Here is a 24,593-nt window from a genome sequence, read left to right as displayed (position 1 = left end):
ACTGTAATTTATTTCTGTGATCAAAGCTGAATTTCCAGCATCATTACTCCAGTCTTCAGTGTCACATGATCTTCAGAAATCATTCTAATATTCTGATTTGCTGCTCAAGAATTTCTGATTATTATCAATGTTGAAAACAGTTGTGCTGCAGAATAATTGTGTGGAAACTGTGATACATTTTATTTTTCAGGATTCTTTGATGAATAGAAAGTTCAAAAGAACAGCATTTATTTCAAATAGAAATAGTTTGTAACTTTATAAATGCCTTTACTGTCACTTTTGATCAATTTAATGGGCCCTTGATGAATAAATGTATTCATTTCTTTAAAATTCTTTATTATATTGTGTAAAGACAAGGAACACGGATGATAAGGAAACTTAATGGCCAAATAAAAAGTCCATTATCATGATGCCTTTTGTTAGAATTCCATCTTTTAGAAAAATGAGTATAAAATAAACACAATTGCGATGTGTGTTTGTGATGAATGTGCAGGAGGGCCTTCAGAAGGGAAGCTGATCCCAGGAGACGAGATAGTGATGATAAATGAGGAGGCCGTGAGTTCGGCTCCACGGGAACGAGTCATTGACCTGGTCAGGTACTGAACTCAATCAAATGGTTACTGTCGTTCATCATCTACAACCTGTGTTATTCAGCTGAAGTCACTACATGCTGACAGACAATAACAGTACAGAGAGAGTCTTCATTGCTCAGTACAGACTGTGGTCCCAAAAAGAGTCAAATGTCATTGTATTAGATCAGGGTTTCTCAAACTAACCCTGATTCCATCTAGAGAATTTCTTATCGTTGTCTTTCATTATTTTTTGCAGAAGTTGTAAGGAGTCCATCATCCTGACCGTGGTGCAGCCGTACCCTGTAAGTCAACATACTGACTGTTTTGCATGTTAGTTTGTCAGCGCTGTGGCTAATTTGATGATGCAGTTATCAACCGATAACACTGTGGTTAAATTCTTTAGAAGTCCACAGAAAACACTAATTAAAAAGTCTGCAGATCAGTGTTATTTTAGTTATTTCATGTTGTTTTCTTATCAGTGATACACTATACAATATGTTTTGTTGATATGTTGAATATTTCCTGTTTTCACTTTAATTTTACTTAAAGTTTTAGTAATTTTATTTTGCCATTATTATTTTTCAATGTTTAGTTTTTATTAATTGTTATTTATTAGTTTTCATTATTTTAGTACTTAAACTTATTTTATTTCAGCTAGTCACAAAGGCATCATTTTCATTTGGTTTTAGTTGTGCTTCTGTAATTTTTTATTAGTTTTTTTATATATATGTAGTATATTCACTTTTATTTATTTGTTTTAATAATTGTAATACTTATTTTATTTCAGCTAGTTGCCAAGGCACCATTTTCATTTAGTTTTGTTGTGTTTTTGTCTTTGTTTTAATGTTTATATTTTGTTATTTCTTTTTATTTATTAGTTTTAATTATGTTAATACTTATTTTATTTCAGCTAGTTGCCAGGGCACCATTTTTGTTTAATTTTGTTTTTGTCATTTTTATTAGTTATTTTTAATGCTTATATAGTTGCATTCATTTTTATTTATTAGTTTGAATTATTTTAGTACTCAGTTAGTTTCTAAGGCACCATTTCTCATTTTTGTTCAGTTTAAGTTTTTTTTTTTATATATATATTATATTTCAGTTAACATGTACTTTATTGCAAGGAACAAAAATATATATTTTTTATGGTTTTAGTTTTAGTTGACGCTAATAACCCTGCTGCGGATTCCATCTGGATCTGCTTCTTATTTTCTGGCTCAGCTCTTAGGCATAAGATAATGACTTGATAGCATTGATATTTCAGTAATTTTCCTGCTTTTGTTCCTCTGTTATTCCCATCCAGTTGCCCAAATCTGCCTTCATCAGTGCAGCTAAAAAGGCCAAGTTGAAATCCAATCCGGTCAAAGTGCGCTTTGCTGAAGAAGTCATTATTAACGGACAAGAACCTGTAAGTGAAAAATAACACGTTTTGCTTAAAAAGCATGTCATATATCACAGTATTTACAGCTGTTTCAAAGGGTTTGTTTTAAGTGTAAAGATCTCAATTGTCTTTCGCAACCAATTTTACTTGCGTAATCTGACATTTCTAAGTGAAAGCCAGATATTCAGTGAGACACACTTTAGGGTTTTGATTATAATCATCTGAGATTGATTGGATTGTGAAAAGTGGACGTTATGCACCAGAATGAAGTCATGTGATTAGAATAAGAGGACTGATATCATCAGCCGGAAAGTGATTTTAGCTCTAGAGCAAATTTTTGCATTGTGATGAAAGATTATGAAGACGCACGTTACATAAATCAGTGTTCATTCATACTGTATGTCTTAATTAGTGGCACAACAAGAGGTTAATGATTCATCACAGGGATGTGAATCACTGACAGATCAGCGAACAGATAAAAGCCACTTTAGCTGTGTATTATTCAGGAGATATTAGAAACATGACGGAGTGTTTTCATCCGCAGGAGACTGTGAAGGATAATTCTCTGCTCTTCATGCCAAACGTCTTGAAGGTGTATCTGGAAAACGGACAAACAAAGTCCTTTAGGTTTGACTGCAACACCTCCATTAAGGTATTTCAGCACTGCAGTATTTACAAATCACTGTTGATGCTCCATATCAGCAAAAACACTCTGCATACAGTATATATGGAGTAATACAATTAATGGTAGCAAGCTATTTTTTTAAAAGAAATGAATACTATTACCGTATTGACCCGAAATTTTACCAGTTTTTACCATACTTTCAAAACAAAAATTAAAATAGGAAAAATATGCAATATGAAAATAATTGAAGACAAAATGTGTTTTACTGAGAAAAAACAAGATTTGGTTTTTAAAAAGCCTTTTTCCAAAAGGTACATCTGAAAAAAGGGGGGTCGTCTTATATTCGGGCCAATACGGTATTTATCAAGGATGCATTAAATTGATTAAAAGTGACAGTGAAGACATTTATAATGTCATAAAAGATTTATATTTCAAACAAATGCTGTTCATCTGTGAATCCTGAAAATTCAAATGTATCACAGTTTGCACAAAAACATACATCTGCATAACTGTTTTCATCATTGATAATACTCAGAAATGTTTCCCGAGCAGCAAATCAGCATATTATACTGATTTCTGAAGATCATGTGACACTGAAGACTGCAGTAATGATGATGAAAATTCAGCGCTGCATCACAGCAATAAATTACATTTTAACAGATATTCACATAGAAAACAGCTGTTTTGAATTGTAATAATATTTAACAATTTTTACTGTATTTTTGATCAAATAAATGCAGCCTTGCTGAGCCCTAAAAAAATCTTACCGAGCTCAAACTTTTAAACGGTAGTGTATTTTATGCAATATTGCGTAATTTGAAAGTAAATCAAATATATTTGAAAACGTATAATTGACAAGTCTGATATTAGACAAATATACAAAATGTACAAATGTGTAAACTTATGTACGAATGCAAATATTAGTTTCAAAATAAATCCCTCTGACTTGATTGTAAGTAGATTGTATTACATTTTAAAATGTTCGTAATCAGAATACAGTTACTTTGTATGGATTACATGACTACATATTCACACAATATACAGTATATATATATACATATATCAGTATGGTACACAATAATCCCATTTAAATCTATGTGATAAACAGGTTAGGTCAGAAGTAATCAAAAAGTAGTAGGAAGACATTAACTAAACTGAGTAAGCTAATCGATTGTTAATAACTACAATTTGTAATCAGTAACAAACTGCTATTTGCAAGTAATCGACCCACCACTGAATGTATAATAGAAAATGTTTGTTCATTTGTTAAGCCATTTCTGATGCCGTTATCATGTCACGTGTTGGTGGTGTTGAACATGAATAACAGATGTTCTTCTGTTTGAAAGGATGTCATTCTGACCCTGCAAGAGAAGCTGTCTATTAAAAGCATTGAGCACTTCTCTCTGACGCTGGAGCACAAGATGGAAGGATCTGCAACAAAGCTAATGCTTCTGCACGAGCAGGAGATGCTAACGCAGGTTTGTTGTGCTGGTGAATGATGTTTCTGAGCCGCTACTGAATCTGAGTGCCACAGCATGATGCTGAAGCTTCAAGCAGTTAAATATGATGAGAGAATAAATAGAGAAATACATTAATGAATGATTGTTTTTTAGGTGACACAAAGGCCGGGCTCACATAAAATGAAATGCTTTTTCCGCATCAGTTTCCTTCCCAAAGATCCGGTGGATCTTCTCAGGAGAGACGCTGTTGCGTTCGATTACCTCTACGTTCAGGTAACACATCTTTTGAAATGTCGTCTTTTAAAACTGAACACCGGATGCTTCCCATTCTCATCCTCAGAAAAAATATCCATATTATTCAGCCTGATATATCAGAAACCAATCAGATTTTGTTTGTTAATCAGGTTTACATTTAACATTATTTCTTGAATTTCTTTATGCAATGTTTGTGCAATTAGAAGATGCAGTGTGATACAAAATAATCAGCATATGCATGTAAAATTGCTACTGTAAATTGTAAGGAAGGATGTATCACTTTAAGAATATATGTTGTTCGCAGTATAGTTGGTGTTAATGGAGTATGAACGGTGAAGGAAAGCCTTGTTTGTCATGTAGCCCTAATTGGGGTTATGATATTAAAGGAATAGTTCACCCAAAAATTTAAAATGTGCTCATCCTCAGGCCATCCAAGATCAGGATCAGTTTGTTTCTTCATCAGATTTGGAGAAATGTAGCATTGCATCACTTGCTCACCATTGCAGTGAATGGGTGCCGTCAGACTGAGAGTCCAAACAGCTGATAAAAACATCACAATAATCCACAAGTAATCCACAGCACTCCAGTCCATCAGTTAACATCTGGAGAAGACAAAAGCTGCGTGTTTGTCTGAAACAAATCCATCATTAAGACGTTTTTAACTTCAAACCGTTGAGTCCATAATTCATAATAATGCTTCCTCCAGTGAAAAAGTGGTCTGGTGTGAATCAGGAGAGAAATCTGCACAGATCAAGCAGCGTTTAAACAGCTCTAAACAAATATGTGGCTGGATTTTGATGTGAGAGACAACAGCAGATGCACTTTTTCACTGGAGGAAGCGTTATTATGGATTATGGACTCATATTTTAGCCAGAAACAAGTTAAAAATATCTTAGTGATGGATTTGTTTCAGCTTTTGTCTTCTCCAGATGTTAACTGATGGACTGGAGTGCTGTGGATTACTTGTGGATTATTGTGATGTTTTTATCAGCTGTTTGGACTCTCATTCTGACGGCACCCATTCACTTGCAGTGAGACACTGATGCAATGCTACATTTCTCCAAATCTGATGAAGAAACAAACTCATCTACATCTTGGAAGGCCTGAGGGTGTCATTTTCAGCCAATTTTCATTTTTGGATGAACTGTTCCTTTCAGTTTGTCACATCTGAGGGAAGGGTTACGTCTGCTAAACCACGCTGTGTATTTATTCTGGTTTGCAGAGCTGTAAGGACGTGGTGCAGGAGCGTTTTGGCTTTGAGCTCAAATACGACACAGCGCTTCGCCTGGCTGCTCTCCAGATGTACATCCTGACGCTCAGCACCAAACAAACGCAGAAAGTCTCACTGAAATACATTGAGTGAGTGTTCAGCGGTCATGGAGTAACAAAATTAAAAATGTTTTTATGCTCGCCTTCATGTTGTTCTGTTTATCCCAACAAATGGTCAAGCAAAGTGCACGACACTGACAAGGTACGCCATACAGTACGAGACCAAACGCCATTTCAGCACGTCTCCACAGTAAACAAAACACAAATTTGTTCCAAACACAAATACACAACACATTTTTTATAAGAGCCTTCATGCAGCGTTTTTTTTGCACAATGACTCAAACTCCAAAACGGACAAAAATGAAAGTCAAGATGCAGTAACAGGCATTTCAGAAATTTGTTTTATTTGTCAAGCATTGAAAATTACTTGGAATATAGTGAACTAGTCATATGAGCTACTTCTACAGTGCTTTTTATGTTTTTTTGGTGGTGATCAACTGTATAAATAATCAACTTTCGATAAAAAAAAAAGTGTGGTTTTCACTCAGAAATCGCTGGTAAACTTTACAAATAATTACAAAGGTCAAGTAACCAGGGATATTATTAACTTAGACTAAATCTGAAACTAAAACCATTAAAATTACATTTTCATGCATATTTCAGCTAAAAATATGGCAACATTGCTTAATTTAATTTAGTTTTACTTGATGTACTAAAATGATTAAAACGAAAACTGAAATAAAAATGAATAAAAACTATATAGACCTATTTAAAAAAAATACAAATACTACTAAAAAGGACAAAAACACAATAAAATTACTAAAACTTCAACTAAAATTAAAATGAAAACTATATAGAAATATAAAAATAAAAAAAACAATTAATAAAAATTATATCTCAATACTAAAATAAATAACTGAAATAAAATAAAAATTTATTTCAGCTAGTTGCCAAAGCCAATCAACTTAATTTAGTTTAACCTGTACTAAAATAACTATAAGTAAAATAAAAATGTATAAAAACAATGTAGATATAAAAAAAAAAAATACTACTAAAAATGACAAACGCAACAAAATTACTAAAACTTTAAGTAAAATTAAAATGAAAACTATATAGAAAAATAAAAATGCATTCAAAATATTAATAAAAACTATAATAGTATCTCAATAATAAAATAACACTGCGAGTAACACATTCAATTAAATGTGAAATTTTGAAGTAGGAACACTGATCGTTTTTTCTTGTAAAACACACATCTTTCAATTTCTACACTGTATGAACAGCAGAAGCTCAGATGTTCTTCCTAATCTTCTCCATTTGTGTTTCACCAAAGAAAGAAAATGATTCGGGTTTGATCTGCATGAGGGCGAGGAAAACGTTTCGGCTGGTTGTTCCTTTAAATGAGAAGAAAAGATGAAAAGCGTTTGACTGATGCGACGAGCGCTTGAATTCAGCGTGAAAGCTCTTGTGTCTTTACAGAAAGGAGTGGGGTCTGGCGCAGTTCCTGCCTCCAGCGGTTCTGTCCAGCATGAAAGAGAAGAACATCAAGAAAGCGCTCACACACATCCTGAAAACCAACCAGAACCTGGTGCCTCCTGGCAAAAAGGTGAAGAAACTTTCACAGCTCGATGTACATATGAAAAGTGGAATTCCAATCGATCTTTTCAGCTGCCTTTGAAAATCCTGATTCCTCAATGCATAATATAATACGGATTAGGATTTTCACAACAGCAGTACCAGTCAAATTTCACGAGTCTCAGTACAACTATCATAGCAAAGACTAATACTGTATGCTGTTGAATATAACGCTTTATTTAAACATTTTTAGCATATACAAGCATATATAAATAGACTTGTATTTAAATATAAAAATTGTATGGAAGAAAAATAATGACAAATGTATTTGAAACAAAAACTCAAGTTGAATTGCTCTAACTGTGCTCTATCTATGTGATTGACACTTTCTGTTCCCTAATTCTGCTGGGATTTGTGCTGTGTGTTGAAGCTGACGGCGCTGCAGGCGAAGGTTCACTACCTGAAATATCTGAGTGATCTCCGGCTGTACGGAGGACAAGTGTTTAAGTCCACGCTGGTCGTAAGTGCAAAGATACGCATTCTCAGAGCTGTCATTACATCAGCAGCTGAGACCTTTCAGTGCAGATCCAGATGTTTAAAGGTACAGGTGTATTTCAGAAAGGTTCAAACATCTTTTGAGCAGATTCAGGCCAATAAACTATTTTCATTTCCTAGCATATGAAGTATATGAATTTTATTGATTGCTGTTTTGCTGTTATTTCTGTTTTTTTTTTTAAAGAAAATGATTTCTAATGATTTTATTTTCTTGTTAGTAAAATAATTAAATTATAAACAAATCAATAATGATTCACACTGTATTTTTGTTTCTAGCTTAAGTATAGGATTTTTTTTGTTTTGCTTTTATTTCTGTTTTGTAAAGACAATTTGATTTCTAATGATTTTATTTTTGTGTTATAAACAAATAATGTTTCACACTATTTTCATTTTCTAGCATATGACGTATGATTTTTTTTTTTTTTAGTTTTGCGGTCATTTCTGTTTTGTTAAAAAAATATTTCTAATAATTTTATATTCTTGATAAAATTATATAAAAAACTATGATTCACACTATATTTTCATATTCTAGCATGTGAAGCATATGATTTGTTTTAGTTTTGCTGTTATTTCTGTTTTGTAATGAAACTATGATTTCTAATAATTAATATAATAATAGTATATACAGAAATAATATTAGAATTAATAATAATTCTAATAATTTTATTTTTGTTAAATATCAAATTATAAATAAATATTTCACACAGTATTTTCATTTTCTAGCGTGTGAAGTTGTGATTTATTTAGTTAGTTAGTTTTGCAGTTATTTCTGTTTAGTAAAGAGAGCTTGATTTCTAATGATTTTCATGTAAAAAATTATTATTAAATTATAAACAAATCAAAAATGATTTCACTGTATTTTTGTGTTCTAGATAATTCTAATAATTTTATTTTTGTTAAATATCAAATTATAAATAAATATTTCACACAGTATTTTCATTTTCTAGCGTGTGAAGTTGTGATTTATTTATTTAGTTAGTTTTGCAGTTATTTCTGTTTAGTAAAGAGAGCTTGATTTCTAATGATTTTCATGTTAAAAATTATTATTAAATTATAAACAAATCAAAAATGATTTCACTGTATTTTTGTGTTCTAACATCATTTTCTATATGATTAGTTTTTTGTTTTGCTGTTATTTCTGTTCGGTAAAGAGAACTTGATTTCCAGTATTTTTTTGTTTAAAAAAATGTATAAGCTCTTTGCCAAGTTTAACTAAAGAAGTTGACAGATCAAGGATAAATATGTTTTTGTTGAGCTCTGCAAACATTATTGATTTTAGATTTACAAATATACTCCTCTCTATTATAACTTGCACTTATTTAAATGATAATACAAATGTGTTGTTTTAGTACATTAGCTTCAGGTGCTGAAATCTGAAGCCAATTCAAGCATGTTTCACACCGCTGTATTTGTGATCTGACAGCAAGGAGAGAAACACACGGAGGTGACGCTGCTGGTGGGGCCGCGCTACGGCATCAGTCACGTCATCAACACTAAAACCAACCTGGTGGCGCTGCTGGCCGACTTCAGCCACGTCAACCGCATCGAAATGTTCACGGAGGACGAAAGGAACGTGCGAGTGGAGCTTCACGTCCTGGATGTTAAGGTGCGATTGATAAAAACAAAGAAGAGTATCATGTGTTTGCAGAAAACACTTGATTTAATTTTTTTTTCTCTTAATGCAATGACATTCAAACATTTTTAAATGTTGCTAAATATTTTTTTTTGGGTTATTGACCTCCACATGCATTACACATTATAGCAATATTAAGGACAACATCCCTTTTATTCCGCATCCCTTTCATCCAGTCGTGATAATGAAATCATGAATTAATAATTCATATTTACAATTGCATTACTTTATAAAACAGATAGTTAAGGCAGTATGCATTATTTTAAGTTTGCTACATTGCTTTGCATGTGTGAACTAAAAACAATATTACTTCGACTATTAATATTGATAAATTATTGATCAATTAAAACTATTTATTGACTATTTACCACATGCATTGCTACAATTGTATGCAATATTAAGGACACATAACAATGCAACATCCCCTTTTTCCAATTCCTATTATGAAAATGTGAATTAATAATTCGTTAATTTGAATGCTTAATTTTATAAAACAGATAGTTAAGTCAATAAATGCAATATATTAAGTTTGCTACATTACCAGTGTGAGCTAAAACCGTATTAGATGGCAGATTATTTCAATTATTAATAAATTATTGATAATTTAATACCATTTATTGACTATTTACCGCATACATTACATCACTTATATACAATTTTAAAGACACATAACAATTCAACATGTCTTTTATTCAATGCTTATTATGAAAATATAAATGCAATATATAGTTTGCTACATTGCTTTGTAAACATGAACTAAAACTATATTGCTTGTCAGATTATTTTTGATTATTATTAAATTATTGATAAACTATTTATTGCCTACTTACCACATGCATTACACTAGTTTAATTCAACACATAATTCAATATCCCTTTTATCCAGTGCCAATGAAAACATGAATTAATAATTCATAGTTACTGACATATGCATGCTTCGTTTTATAAAACGGATGGTTAGGTCAATAAATGCAATACATTTGCCACATTGCTTTGCAAGCATGAACTAAAAGCTGTTAATATTAATGAATGTAACTATTTATAAAAAAAAAAGAAAATGCAGATGCTACCGTTTTTTTAAAAGAGCAATAAGCTGCTCAAAGTCATTTGTTACTGTAATTTAACCACCGCTAAGGGAGTTTTAGGATCACTAAAATCATTTTAACTGCACAGCCTCCCATTGCTTACTGCTGTATTTACTGATCATTTATGCATTTCTTCTGCAAAACATTTCTTTCTGTAGCCCATCACACTTATAATGGAATCCAGTGACGCTATGAACCTGGCGTGTTTGACTGCCGGTTATTACAGGCTGCTGGTCGATTCACGGAGGTCCATCTTCAACATGGCGAACAACAGTAACACTGCAGGTAAGAGCATGTACATGCACTAAATAATATATAACAGTTCATTTATCATCTTGAAATCAACTCAACTCAAAGTAGCACCAGCAAACTTTAAATGATGAATTTATGGTTAACACTTTACAATAAGGTTCCATTAGTTAAAGTTGATTAATGCATTTACTAACATTAATTAGCAATGAGCAATACATTTGTTACAGTATTTATTTGTTATGGCAAATTATGTAACAAAAATACAGCTGTACATTGTTAGGTCATGTTAGTCTATTAAAATAATATTAACAGGTTTTAATAATGCATTATTAAATGTTGAAATTAAATTAACTAAATTAACATGCAAGATGCAAACTGAATAATAATTATTTTCCCACTTCAATAACTATTGTTTTTATTGAAGAACACACAGTTCTTGAAACGTCTGTAATCACAAAATCAATCATGATTAAATTAATTTAATATACTGTATCAACACTTACAGTTTATGTTAACAAAATAGTTTGAAAACAACCAGCTTTGTCATAATTACAGCTGACATACTTGACAAAAATATTTTTGCTAATATAACATAATATTTTGGCCAATATAATGGGCCTTGGAATATTATGTTGGACAGTGGGTGTCCTAAGAGTCAAAAAGTTTAAGAAACCACTTAATTAAATTGTTTTGGTGTGAATCTGATACTTTAATAACTCATTGACACTGGTGTCTTCTCCTTTTTTTGTTTACGTCTAAGGACAAGACTCAAGGGTCAAGCACAACTACCAGGCAATTGACTGGAATTACGGTTCCTGCAGTGCATGTGATGAGCCCCACCACGAATACGCCATCTGTGGGCGAAGAGAGTTTGATATTTCCCCCACAGTCTCTGAAATGCACCAGCCGCAGCATCGCATGCACGGGGATGGGGAGAGGGTGAGCAGAGGAAGTCACATGCATCCTCAGCCCTACTTCAGTGTCCCAAAAGGCAAACCTCAAGAGTCGCCCAGAAGCGCCAAGGTGTCCTTCATATTCAGCGATCCTCCACTGGACTTTGTGAACCCTCAGAACTTGGGATACCAAAGACTGATGGAGGACATCCCAGAAGTGCTGGAGGAACACCGATACATGTACGCGCAACAGAAGGACTACAAGCCGCTGGAAGCATCAATGGAGGTCGACGGCTTCCAGTACGGTTCCAACATGGTCTATGGGGACGCCAAGATCTTCGGTACGACGGAAGGCATCGAGGAGCCTTTGCTGCGCGATATCTGCTACGCCGAGACTACGGATGACGCCGAGGATGACGATGACATTAGTTGCGAGGAGGACATGATGATGATGATGATGGAAGAGATGAAGGACAAGGTGAACTCTCTCCTGTCGCTCTCGGAATCGAGCGACGACATTATTGACCTCACTTCGCTTCCGCCGCCACCGGAGGGCAACGACGAGGAGGACAGCGACGACCTGCTGCAATCGCTAAACTTGGCAATTGCCGCTCCGCCACCAGGGTTCAGGGATAGTTCAGATGAAGATGATCACCAAGAGCGAAAAGGCTTAAAAAACGACATCCCTGTGTCGCTGATCGATTCGGTTCCAACGCAAGTGGCCGGTGGAACCGAGGAAGTGTTCAATGACGCCGTTGTCTCCACACTACAAGCTCTAGAGGCCTTGGCGGCCTCTGAGGAACAGTCTCATCCACAATCGGACAATAGTTCAGGTTCTTACACTATAGTAACGTTTATTCATTGACGTTGTACAACCTTCCAGCCATTCCTTTATTTTGGTTTCGTTGTTCCGTATTCCATTGTCTTCAATGCAAACTCCATGCCATGTATTGTGTGTGCATTCGTTTTATTAGCAATGTAAATGTGATCTCCTTATAATTTGTGGTTAATTTTTGTTCATGTATTTCATTATTTGTGTTCTTATTTGTTGCATTTCATAGCCTTCAACGTTTTGTACAAATAAACTATTTTAAAATATACGTGTGTATGGTGTGATGGCTAAAATGTTTGTCTCTTTGTGACACACAGGTGTAGAAATATCTCGGTCCTTTAGCCCTGAGTCCTCCTCTGATTCTGGGAACGAGACAAATTCGTCCGAAATGACGGAGAGCTCGGAGCTGGCCGCAGCTCAGAAACTCTCCGAAAACTCTCTGAAAATGTTAGTAGCCACAGCCGAAGGGTACCAAACTCTAGCCGAAGAGGAGACCGAGTTTCGATTGGTGCCGTGTGAGGTACGGGTGTCTCTAGACGACTCCCAGTCCGCCGCGGTTGCCACTCTCCGCTCGGACCATTTCGAAATGGAGCCAGAAACAATGGAAACCAAGTCGTTGACGGACTACTTCAACAAAATGCACAGGGACGTGATGATGGGAATGTCACAGGGGAAGATCAAGGAGCAAGACGGCGGGATGAAATTGTGCGCCCAAGCGGAAGCCCGTCAGATGAATATCACAGAATCGGAGGATCTTGTTGGGATGTACAACAACTTCAATGGACGGGATTCCCAACGTTCAGGTCCCTTTGACTTGGAGAGGATGTCTTACGCTTTTCAAGAAAGCAATCAAAGATTGCATATGATTTTGAATAATAAATCTGAAGAGCATATTTACTCTGAGGTGGTTGGCGATGGCGGTCCATTGCATGCAGACAGGGTAACGCAAAAAGTCAGTTTGAAGGACTCGATAGACTTGAACACAAGTTCCCCCGCCAAAAAACAATATATGATTGAGAGAGCCCGGAACGAACATCAACAGCGCAAGGTGGCTTCATCCGAACAGGAAGTGACACGGTTATACGAGTACCACTTGTCCAAAAGGATGTCGGCTTTACAGAGCGAGGGAATTCATTCCCTGCAGAGTTCCCAGTGTTCGTCCATCGATGCCGGCAGCAGTACAGGAAGCAGTAGCTGCGTGACACCAATGGACTCTCCTCTGTGCACGGTAGATAGCGTCCATCTGCACGGAGAGTCCTCTCTGAAAGGTCTTGGATATCCAACTCAGAACATAGATGAAACGTTTTTGCGGAAGCACCATGGACAGGCTGGCCAAGAGTCGGGCCGAGAGGGATGCCAAAGGTTGCCCAAGATCAGGGAAACTACAGGTACTGCAAGCTTGAAACTTTAACAAGTCAAATGTTACATTCAACTAACCTAATGACACGGTTATATTTCTGTTAATTTCTGTTACGTAGAAACTGCAAAGCTTGACCATGTGGAATTAGAGACTCACATTGTTGGTCAGCAGCTGAATCATTTAACAATTTGTTGGAGCTGGTGAGCAAGTTAAGGGTTTTTGTAGCCCTCGTCTTGATTTAAACTGAAGCTAACCTAATCTGACTAATTGTCCCACAAAGTGTTGGGAAAACTAGCTTGAGCAGAAGTTTTTGAAGTACTGTGAGTTTCAGTATATTCTTCATTCTAACTTCTTTTGCCTTGCATAACTAATGGTAAAAATAAATTTCCTTTGACATACGATACTACTTAATCATGAATAGCATAATAGACATTTTTTATGAGAAACTGTATTTGAAATGAATAAGGATCATTAAATACCGATACAACAAGAACACAATAAATGTATTTATTATGACTAATTTTATTTGACATGCACACAGAAGCGCACTGTGTTAGCTTGGGTTCATTAACAAAGAAATTAATCACATAATATGCTCTCTCTTAAAATGTAAACGAGTCTAACTGTCAATCTTATACTGTATGTCTAAAGAATTTAAGTTTGTCAGGTAAAACAAGAGCTTATTAATGCAATTCAATTTGATATTTTATTCCAACCATTACTCCTGGTCAGAGGCTTCCATAAATAGTTATGTTTTAACTGCATTTAAAGGTGCAATGGAAAAACATTTAGTAGTGCATAAGTTGCAACTTAGTACTCCTTTATGTCAAAACTAGGCTAAGTTGTAATTTGCGCAAAACTGGTGCAACTGGCCCCTGGACTCTTGCCCACTAAAGGACATACAAGTTGTTGTTTTGAAGTCATTCCTGTGTATCTTTGGCTTTATGCTTGGGGTCTTGCTGGAAAACTAATTTTCCTTGAGTACCAGGTGTCTTGCTGACTCCATCAGGCTTCATGATTTTCCTATATTTTGCTGCATTTATTTGGCCCTCCAGCCTCAAAACCTTCAAAAGAAGATCCTCACAGCATGAGTCACTGTGGAGACGGTGTATTTCTGATTATACATTATTTGGCTTATGCTAAAATGTTGTTTAGTCTGATAGGTTAGTCTTCAGAGGCTCCCACATGTCTTCTGGCATAACTGTAACAGAGATATTGCATGATGTTTTTAACAGTAGCTTCTCTTCAGCGGTAGCAGCAGTTGTTATTTGCACAGTCTTGGAGCTTGTAACTCTTTCAGACTTGTCATTGGTCTCTAGGTGTCTTCCCTCACCGTCTCCTCCATGCACAGTGACACACCATTTGAGGACGCCCTGCTCTTGGTGCATTTACTTCTGCGTCATATTTTCCCATTTCTTAATTATCGATTTAACTGCTACTCCAAGGGAAGCTCAAAGACATGGAAATCCCTGCCTGGTGCTTTTCAATTACTGTTTCGTAGAGCTGTTGGAGGTTTTTTTCTTCATGGTCTTCCACAGTGATGACTCACTTATGATACAATCAGTTGAAGGTACTTGAGTACACAAAAGCTATTTAACTTATGTGACTTACAACCAAAAGGTAGCACCAGTGGCGAGTCTGACATGTCATATTAAAAGGGGGTGAATATTTATGCCAATTATAAAAGGGCATGGAAAAAAAATACTATGGAAGTCAATGGCTATCAGCAACTGCTTGGTAGCCGACTTTCTTCAAAATATTTTCTTTTGTGTTCAATAGAAGAAAGGAATTCTAACCAGTTTGGAACAACATGAGGATAAGATTTTCATTTTTGTGTGAACTATTCCTTCCATTACCATTTTAAAACGTAGTTAGCTACACTTTTAGTTAGTAATGAAAAGTAGCTAACTACATTTAAGGGTGCAGTGTTTTTGTGTTATGAAAATAGCTGTGCAAATGAATTAAATTGATGTTTAATATTGATTAAAAGTGAAAATATTCACGCTTTAGAGTCAGTGTGCTGTAAGTCAGATTGCAATTCTATACGGTACCACTAGTGGCGCAGAAATTGACCACTTCACCTTTTAATCAGGAATTACTATTTTGCAGATTTTAAGTCTTAGGATGTAATTAGAATTCCCTGATTTGAAACATTAAGCCTTGTGTAGACCGTTTCTGAAGTATCCTGGGCAGGATCATTGACGTCATTCATTTCGGTCATTAGCTTATCATGCTGAATCAGGATGAGCAGGAACTCTGAGGGGGATTTCAGAGATCCAGAAGCATGAAATTATGAGACATTATACTGGCCGACTAATTTATCCCTCTCTTTTTCCTCCCCCAGTGTAGCATGCTGCAGATGGAGATAAAACAGAAGAATCGTCGTCTTCTCTCACGATATGTCCATATTCATCCATAGCACAGTTTCCTATGTGCCAAATCAGAGGTGATCGGAGGTCTTGAATGCTTCTCTGTTTATTCTTGCACTTGGCCTCAAATGACCCCCGCTCTGGTTGCCTCAGGGAGCCAGAAAGGGAATCTTAATAAGACAACTATTGGCTCAGGGAGCATTGACACTTTTTATGGAAACTGCAACTTGTAGATGGCGGTAATCAACCATGGAAGGATTACAACCCTGCCGTTCCTAAAGTCAACATGAAACTCAAAACCCATGTTACTGCCATAATGTGACACTTTGTTGTATCCACCAGATTTGGATTGCGAAAAGTAGGCATTTTGTGCCAGAATTGTTGGAGAGGAGTTGGAATGACACAAATGTGCATTAAGAAAGTAAATGGGGTGAATTTTGATTTCTTGTTGACTTTAATCTTCTGAAGTGGAAGCGAATGACAGATGGTTTGACGTTCTGCACAGAAAACAAGTTTAAGACAACAAGCATTGGAACAAGGCAAGTTCATCTCCTGATTCTTTTGGACGACACACAATCCAGACATACGAACTGTGCATTGCTCTGAGAAATTCTTGCACTGGTCACTTAATATGTCTATTTTAGCCACATTTCTCAAAGAAAGCATGTGCGGAGCTTTTGTGCTCTGAGGATTTTTTGTTAAGCAGCAAAAGGACATTTTGAAGCGCTAGCTGAAGCGATTCAGGAAGTCACTTTATTTACTTTGCGTGGAGGCTTTGGAAAGTTATTTTGATGACCAAAGCAAAACTACATTTGCATTCGGTACGCTGTTATTTGGTTGCAGCAATGGCCATATGTCGAAAATCACTGCTTTTATTTAGCCATATTAAAGCCATATGATATCCCGCATACTGTACGTTTGTCATGAAGATTGAGATAATCCGGCCATTGCGATCCACTGTGATAACAGTGCTTGTGTATATTTTGTGTAATATGTAAAATGAAAAGGAAGTATTCTACAATACATAGAATTTTTAAAAGACCGTTTAAACCACAGCACCTGATAGACACATCCATTTTGTTCTATGTGTTTATTTTAAACTTCATAACAGAAGAGCTTCACATTCAAAAATATGAAAATGTAAGCCACTATATGATCTGTAAACTGTTATTATGTTCGCAACTTGCACAGTTTCATTTGCCGTTCTTATTTGACTGGCTAATGCATATATTTACTTAAGTAATTTAAAGTCAACATGAAGTATCATTCTCCATCTATTTTACTACTGTCATCTGACATATTTCCCAGTGTAATTTTATCAAGAAAAGGACAGGATTTTATCTGTGAGGATGGTGAAAGTGAATGGTAAATAATTTTTGTGCTTAAGTTACTAAATTTTGATGAAATATTACAACAGATTGTTGTTATTTATTTAGAATAACATGCACTGATGAGTCATTCCCAGTAAAACCAGGAAAGTTATTTAAGAATGTAAGTAGGTCCATTTTGATTTCATGTTGACTTTAAATAATAAACGTAATGTATTTTAGTTGAATCATCTTCATTAAATATTTCAGCTTGAAAACTGATCTCGTGCTGTCTTTCTTTTATTTCCTGTCATATGCCAGTAATTAATTTATAAATAGCGTGTGAATGACATAGTTTGAAATATTCTTCCGTCTTTCTTTTCTCTAATTTTTCTTCCTCTCCTTGTGTGCTGAAGAAGCCACTGTTGTGTTGGACAGAGATAATATTTTTGGTCATTTCATAATTGAAGTGCTTCACTTTTTCTGGTTTTGCTTTCATTTATGAGGAAATCATAGCAGTACTTGAGCAAACCCCTGACATTTGTTTGCTTAATCTCTAGTACAGAAACTCGTCCCATGAGATAAAGGACGAAAGTAATGTTGTTCCTCTTTATGGTGGTGTTTCAGTGACAATATTGTTCTAATGACATATAATTCATTAATTATACATCATAAAAATTTAAGATAACAATGCTGATAGGTAATAGTTGGGTAATATAATCACTTTACATAATTACAAGGAAAAAGATTCAGAACAACTTTGTTTGCAAGGGGAAGTTATGTTGTTTAAATATATCCACTCTCACTTTTGTTTGTAATTTTTTTGTGGTTTAACATTGGTCAATAACACCTGTTCTTCAAGTAGCACAGGGTGTACAACTTGACAAACCAGCAAAAGTACCGAACAACAAGTCACAAACGTCAAAAAAGAATCCCAGGTCTGATGAAGATGGTGAGTAATTGAATGTTTATTTCATTTACAGTAATCAGCTCTCTCATATAATGATTGTCTCAAAACAAAGATGCTCTGAGGTAGTTACTGCAAGTGCATTTTTTAATATGCAGCTTATTCATTAAATGTCATGTTTATTTCCTGAATGTTTTAAAATTTTTGTTATTTTCATTTATTTAAAACTATATCAGAAATATCAGCTAGACCAAAATCTACTTTTTTTTTTTTTTTTTTTACATTTTGTACACTGATTTTGGTGGGAAATATTTGTTTTGTTACTGTAAACATGTAAAATGTGTTAAACAGGGCTATGTAAAGATCTGCAGGCCAAAAACATACTTCATTCACTCATGTATATATATGGTACCTTTTCAAAATGTACTAACATGTACAGTTTTGGTACTACTATCAGCACCTTAGGTACTAATATGCACAATTTAGGGGTACATAAGATACAAATGTGTATATTTTTGAACGGTTGCCTCCCCAGTGACAGCTATTTACCTTATTTTTTTTCCTGAGAGTGCATAACGAGTAGGAATGTGTCAAGTTTACAAATGACAATTACTGTATGTAGACTCATGAGTTCATATTTTATCATTATTCTACATTTTAACACCTGCTATCTTCCTCTTTCAGATGAAAGAGAAGACATACATCATCTTTGCTGTTCTCATCTCTTTTCTGGATGCAGCCAAGTGGTACCCCAAAAGTCTGAAGTGTGATGTTTCTCTGGCTAGTAACGGGAGTGAGGTTAGCGTCGACTGCACTGAACGAGACCTAACTGAAGTTCCTTTGGGAATCCCAACGAATACCACCAATTTGACGCTAACGATCAACCACATACCCCATATTACGAACGATTCGTTTCACAAACTGCACAACATCACTGAGATCGACCTGCGCTGCAACTGCGTACCAATCAAGGTCGGGCCGAAAGACCGCGTCTGCACCCAGAGCTTGACGATTGACAACGGCACGTTCTGGAAGCTAAAGAACCTCAAGTCGCTTTATTTGGATGGTAACCAGCTGTCCAGCATACCCAAGGGCCTTCCTCCCAACATAGTGCTTCTGAGTCTCGAGGTCAATAGTATTTATTCAATCCTTAAGGAGAACCTGACAGAACTGACTAATATCCAGACGCTGTATCTCGGCCAGAACTGCTACTTCCGTAACCCGTGCAACACATCATATTACATTGAAAAGGATGCGTTTGTGCAGCTTGACAAGATGACTTTGCTTTCTCTGAAGTCTAACAACTTGTCCTACATCCCCCACAAACTACCATCTAGCCTCAAAGAGCTGTACCTGTACAACAACAATATTCAGACAATAACAGAGATGGAATTTCACAACCTGACAGAGCTGGAGATACTGGACTTGAGTGGGAATTGTCCACGTTGTTATAATGCACCTTTCCCATGCGTTCCATGCCCAAATAATGCTCCCCTTCAGATACATCCAAACTCCTTCAAAACCCTGAAGAACCTAAAGACTCTTCGACTTCATAGTAATTCTTTAACGCACATCCCTTTGGAGTGGTTTCAAAACCTAACTCAACTTAGTCTTCTAGACCTCTCAAGCAACTTTTTGGCTAAGGAGATAACATGCACCTCCTTTCCTTCGTTGTTGCCTAATCTAGAAGAGTTGGATCTGTCTTTCAATTACGAGCTCCAGGTGTATCCTGCATCCCTCAACCTTTCAAGATCATTCCATCACCTTAAATCTCTGAAGGTCCTACGAATCAGAGGGTATGTGTTTCAAGAACTCACACAGGAAGACATCCAACCTTTGGCTAATTTGAGCAAACTGGAGGTCATTGATCTTGGCACAAACTTCATAAAGATAGCACATCTCAGCCTCCTGAGGAACCTGAAAAGCTTCAAAATCATCAACTTGTCTGACAACAAGATCTCAATGCCTTCTCAAGGAGAAACTTCACTTTCTAACCACAGAGAAAACCATTACAGTTCCCCAATGTCTCAAGGTGCCCAGTACCACAATGGAGAAGTGAAGGATATCCACTACTTCCTTTATGACGAATATGCACGCAGCTGCAAATACAAGGACAAGGAACTCTGGATTTCAAGTCCTTTCAACAACAAATGTAGTTTCTTTGGAAAAACGTTGGATATTAGTAGGAATAACATATTTTTCCTTCATTCCAGATTTCTGGATCTTGGTGAGCTGAGGTGTTTAAATCTCTCTGGGAATGCCATGAGCCAGAGTTTGAACGGTTCTGAGTTTGTCCAGTTGAAGAATTTACAATATCTAGACTTTTCGGACAATCGTCTGGATTTGATGTTCTCTTCAGCATTTCAGGAACTGAGCAGCCTGGTGGTTCTGGATATCAGCCGTAACAGTCATTACTTCGTAGCTGAGGGTTTAACTCACATGCTGAATTTTACAAAGAACCTGGGTAAACTGAGCAAATTAATCATGAATGATAATCAAATCTCGACATCTACGAACACAGAAATGGAGAGTTTTACTCTGGAACATTTGGAGTTTAAAGGGAACCGTCTTGATATGTTGTGGAGAGATGGAGACACGAGGTACGCCAACTACTTTAAGAAACTTTTGACCTTGAAGTCTCTTGATATCTCTCGCAACAACCTGAACTTCATCCCACTAGAAGTTTTTGAAGGTCTTCCAGAGACCCTCACAAAGCTGTACATCACTAACAACCGGTTGAAGTCATTTCATTGGGAGGGCCTTGTGTACCTAAAAAACCTAAAACTGTTAGACCTCAGTGGGAATCACCTGACGGATGTTCCTGCATGCTTGTCTAACTATACGAAATCAATCGAAACTCTGGTTCTACACAAGAACAGCATTGTAAAACTGACTCCCAATTTTCTCAAGGATGCATTCAGCCTCAAGGTCCTGGATCTCAGTTACAATCGCATCCAGTTCATCGAAGAGTCGAGTTTCCCGGAAAATGTTATAGACCAGCTGCAGACCCTTTACTTGAACAACAACCGGTTTGTGTGCTCCTGCAATGCCACGTGGTTTGTCCGATGGATCAACAGGACGTCCGTGAACATCCCGCGCCTCGCAACGGACGTCACCTGCGCTTCACCGAGTGCCCAAAAAGGTCAGAGTGTGATTTTCCTCAACATCCAGGCCTGCCAACACAATTCCCTATCCATCATCCTCTGCATTTTACTGACCTCTGTGATTCTTAGCATCCTCACGCTCACCATCTCCAGCCATCTCTTTCTTTGGGATGCTTGGTACATCTACCACTTCTGCTTGGCCAAACTCAAGGGATACCGCCGGCTGTCCTCCAACAGCACCGTCTACGATGCCTTCGTGGTCTACGATACGACTGATCTAGCTGTTCACGAGTGGGTCATGCAAGAGCTTCGCATTCACCTGGAGGACAAGGGCGATCCGAGGATGCAACTCTGTTTGGAGGAGCGGGACTGGGTTCCTGGATGTCCCCTCATTGAAAACCTTTCCCAAAGCATACAACTGAGTAAACGCACTGTTTTCATTCTGACTGGACGATACATCAGGAGTGGGAGCTTCAGGACAGCATTTTATTTGGCCCACCAGCGACTCATGGATGAAAGGAATGATGTTATCGTACTGATATTCTTGGAGAAAATGCCTTGTCAATCCAAGTATCTCAGACTGAGAAAGAGGTTGTATAAAAAATCAGTTCTCGAGTGGCCGAGGAACCCTCAAGCACAGAGGTACTTCTGGTTCAGTCTCAGAAATGTCATGGCAACTGAGAGTCAGCAATACAACAAACTCTTCCAGGAAACGCTGTGATTGGGACACACTCCATGGACTTGCTGACACATTGGAAGCTTTGTAGCTTCATTTCTGCATTTGAAAGCAATGAAACATATAACCTTTAACATAATGTTGGTAGACTTTGTTTTATTGTCCATATAACTACAAATAAACAACAATGGAGTTTGTTGAAAAATACACTTTCATTCCTGGGTAGCTGACATATATTTGGAAAGTTGACTTGCAGTCCTGCAGTGTAACATATTGTGCTTCAACTAAAACAGCATTTTGCTTATTCTTTATTATGTATGCAGATTTTACAACCATAATAATAATAATAATAATAATAATAAAATGAATATTAGTGATATTACTGCTTTTATTTTATTGAAAATTTTACTGTTTTAATCATTATCATTATTTTTGTTATTATTATACATAGCAGTGTTATTTTATTATCGTTGCAATACTATTATAGCTTATTAATGCTTTGAATTAGCTTTTATTTTTAAATATCCTGTTTTAATTTTAATTTTAAAGTTTTATTAATTTTGTTGTCTGTTTTTGCCACTTTTTTAAATGTCTATATAGTTTTTAATTTTTATTTTAGTTTTAGTTTTTTTTTTTGTATCATGGAAATTGAAAAAAAAAAATAAGTTTAGAGGTTTTTAATATTTTTTGTTTGTGAATTTTAATTTTTGTTTGATTATTTTTTTAAAGGTTTTTAGTAAACTATAAAATCTCTGACTCGTAGGTTTTATGTAGTAGTAGTTTTATGCTAATTTAAGTAATTTTATGCTACCTATAAATCCTTACAGTCATTTCACCAGTCAGGACGCTAATCAGGTTTTTGTTGTTGTTTTAATGTTGGTTTTAAATGTCCAGGTCAAATTTGCTGTAGTCTTAAATTACAGTGTTTTTGTTAATCCTGTCCTCCAAACTAAAATTCTAGCATCATATTTTGGAATATTTCTGTTTTTCTGGAAGAATGGATTTTCAAATCATGCTAACAAATCAATGTACAGTATTAAGTATATTTCAGTTTATTCAAAAATGAAACACTGCGAGGCATCTGCCTTTCTTATCCCCTGGTCTCCAAAGACTTCTTACCCAGGGTCCTCGTGGGACTGGTATGAAAGTGATTAAAAGAGAAAACCACAACAGCGTGTCATTGCCTTAAATATGAGGTAACGAAACAAAAACTGTATAGATATATATTTAATGATACACATAAGTAGCCTTGATCTATGCGTAAAATAACAATTTCACCTCTTTATCATGTCTCAAAAACATACAGAGAACATACAGGTAAAAATGACGTAGAATTATAGTAGAATAGTATAGTAGAATTATAAAGTGCCCTAAATAATAACAATATACCTATTAGAATTTTCAGTAGCACCTGAAGCCTTAAAATAAAATTACTTATAAAATATTTTAATGCATTAATTTTGCCTTGTAATGCACCCTATAATGCACTGAATGATTTCATGAATAATTGCAACCACAGTTTTAAAACCTTGTAATACTTATCTATTCATTGTTACACCTTCAGAAAGTATAATTCATTGAAACATATGACCATTTTCAAATGTAAAAAGGAATCTGCAAATATTATAATGCATTTTAACTTTGGTTATATTTAACTTTTATAATACATTATGCATAAAGGCTTTAAATAAAGTGTTGCCAAATTTTTATTATAATCAAATCCCCATTATACAAGTGCCTTTTGTATGCTATTATGCTGTTGCAGGTTTGCAGGGAGTATGCAGATAGACAATTTGTTCTGCCAAAATCAGTAACTTTAGAAAAACACTGTTAATTAAATTTCAAGTTTTAAAGATGAAGTGTGAAATTTCTGAGGTAGTAGTGTCACCAAAAGGAACTGCTGAAAATAACACTCAAACAAACAGCTTTGCAGTGACCACAGAGTCAGAGTTTCATTTTTATAAGGAAATAAACCTGTGAATGGTTGACTTACAGTGACTGCATATTACAATGGCATATACTGATTCTTGATATTCGGGAAACTGTTCTTGCCACCCTAGAAAAATCACTTCACCTTTAACTTCACCTAACATGTTTTCTTATATCTTGAACTGCATAAATAATGAAGCAAGCTGAGCATAAACCTGATGTTGTAAACACTGGGATTGTGTCTAGAAAATAAATTATGATTTGGCAATATACAGAGAAAGGGCTCCTCCAGTTTTGATTTCTAAAGAGAGCCCCTGTAACGTTTGTAAATGTGCATTTGATTTGTGTCATTGCATCCCTGAGAACAAGGAACAATGTAAGCAGAACTTCCTCACTTATTCTGGCAACTGACGAAACCACTTTCATCTTAGTGGCTGTACTGATCCACACAGCAACCAGTAAGATGTGACTAATGGAAAAACATCAAACAAACGATGGTCATTAAACAGAAACTGAACCATTCATATTAGTCAGTGGACTGCCAGGTGCCGATCA

The 24,593-nt window shown here is 35.7% G+C and overlaps 2 protein-coding genes across 2 annotated transcripts in view; both read left to right on the top strand.

Moving 5' to 3' along the window:
- LOC107716602 (FERM and PDZ domain-containing protein 4-like) overlaps window positions 1-17,687 on the top strand; it is a 60,853-nt gene extending 43,166 nt beyond the window's left edge. Inside the window, exons 4-17 of the mRNA XM_016523099.1 lie at window positions 494-596; window positions 829-874; window positions 1,876-1,980; window positions 2,498-2,605; window positions 3,925-4,056; window positions 4,192-4,311; window positions 5,516-5,652; window positions 7,042-7,168; window positions 7,568-7,657; window positions 9,116-9,298; window positions 10,568-10,694; window positions 11,422-12,387; window positions 12,704-13,774; window positions 16,091-17,687. Of these exons, the coding sequence (XP_016378585.1) occupies window positions 494-596; window positions 829-874; window positions 1,876-1,980; window positions 2,498-2,605; window positions 3,925-4,056; window positions 4,192-4,311; window positions 5,516-5,652; window positions 7,042-7,168; window positions 7,568-7,657; window positions 9,116-9,298; window positions 10,568-10,694; window positions 11,422-12,387; window positions 12,704-13,774; window positions 16,091-16,095 (3,320 nt within the window). The 3' untranslated portion in view covers window positions 16,096-17,687. The remainder of the gene's footprint in view (window positions 1-493; window positions 597-828; window positions 875-1,875; window positions 1,981-2,497; window positions 2,606-3,924; window positions 4,057-4,191; window positions 4,312-5,515; window positions 5,653-7,041; window positions 7,169-7,567; window positions 7,658-9,115; window positions 9,299-10,567; window positions 10,695-11,421; window positions 12,388-12,703; window positions 13,775-16,090) is intronic.
- Window positions 17,688-18,365: 678 nt separating this feature from the next.
- LOC107716601 (toll-like receptor 7) lies at window positions 18,366-22,176 on the top strand. The gene is made up of 2 exons (XM_016523098.1): window positions 18,366-18,374; window positions 19,014-22,176. The coding sequence occupies exons 1-2, from the start codon at window positions 18,366-18,368 to the stop codon at window positions 22,152-22,154; spliced, it is 3,150 nt and encodes a 1,049-aa protein (XP_016378584.1). The 3' UTR covers window positions 22,155-22,176.
- The last annotated feature ends 2,417 nt before the right edge of the window (window positions 22,177-24,593 follow it).

The sequence above is a fragment of the Sinocyclocheilus rhinocerous genome, unplaced genomic scaffold (assembly GCF_001515625.1).
Source record: "Sinocyclocheilus rhinocerous isolate Xijiao unplaced genomic scaffold, SAMN03320098_v1.1 scaffold4165, whole genome shotgun sequence".
Classification (NCBI taxonomy): domain Eukaryota; kingdom Metazoa; phylum Chordata; class Actinopteri; order Cypriniformes; family Cyprinidae; genus Sinocyclocheilus; species Sinocyclocheilus rhinocerous.
This window is presented reverse-complemented; position numbering and strand designations above follow the sequence as displayed.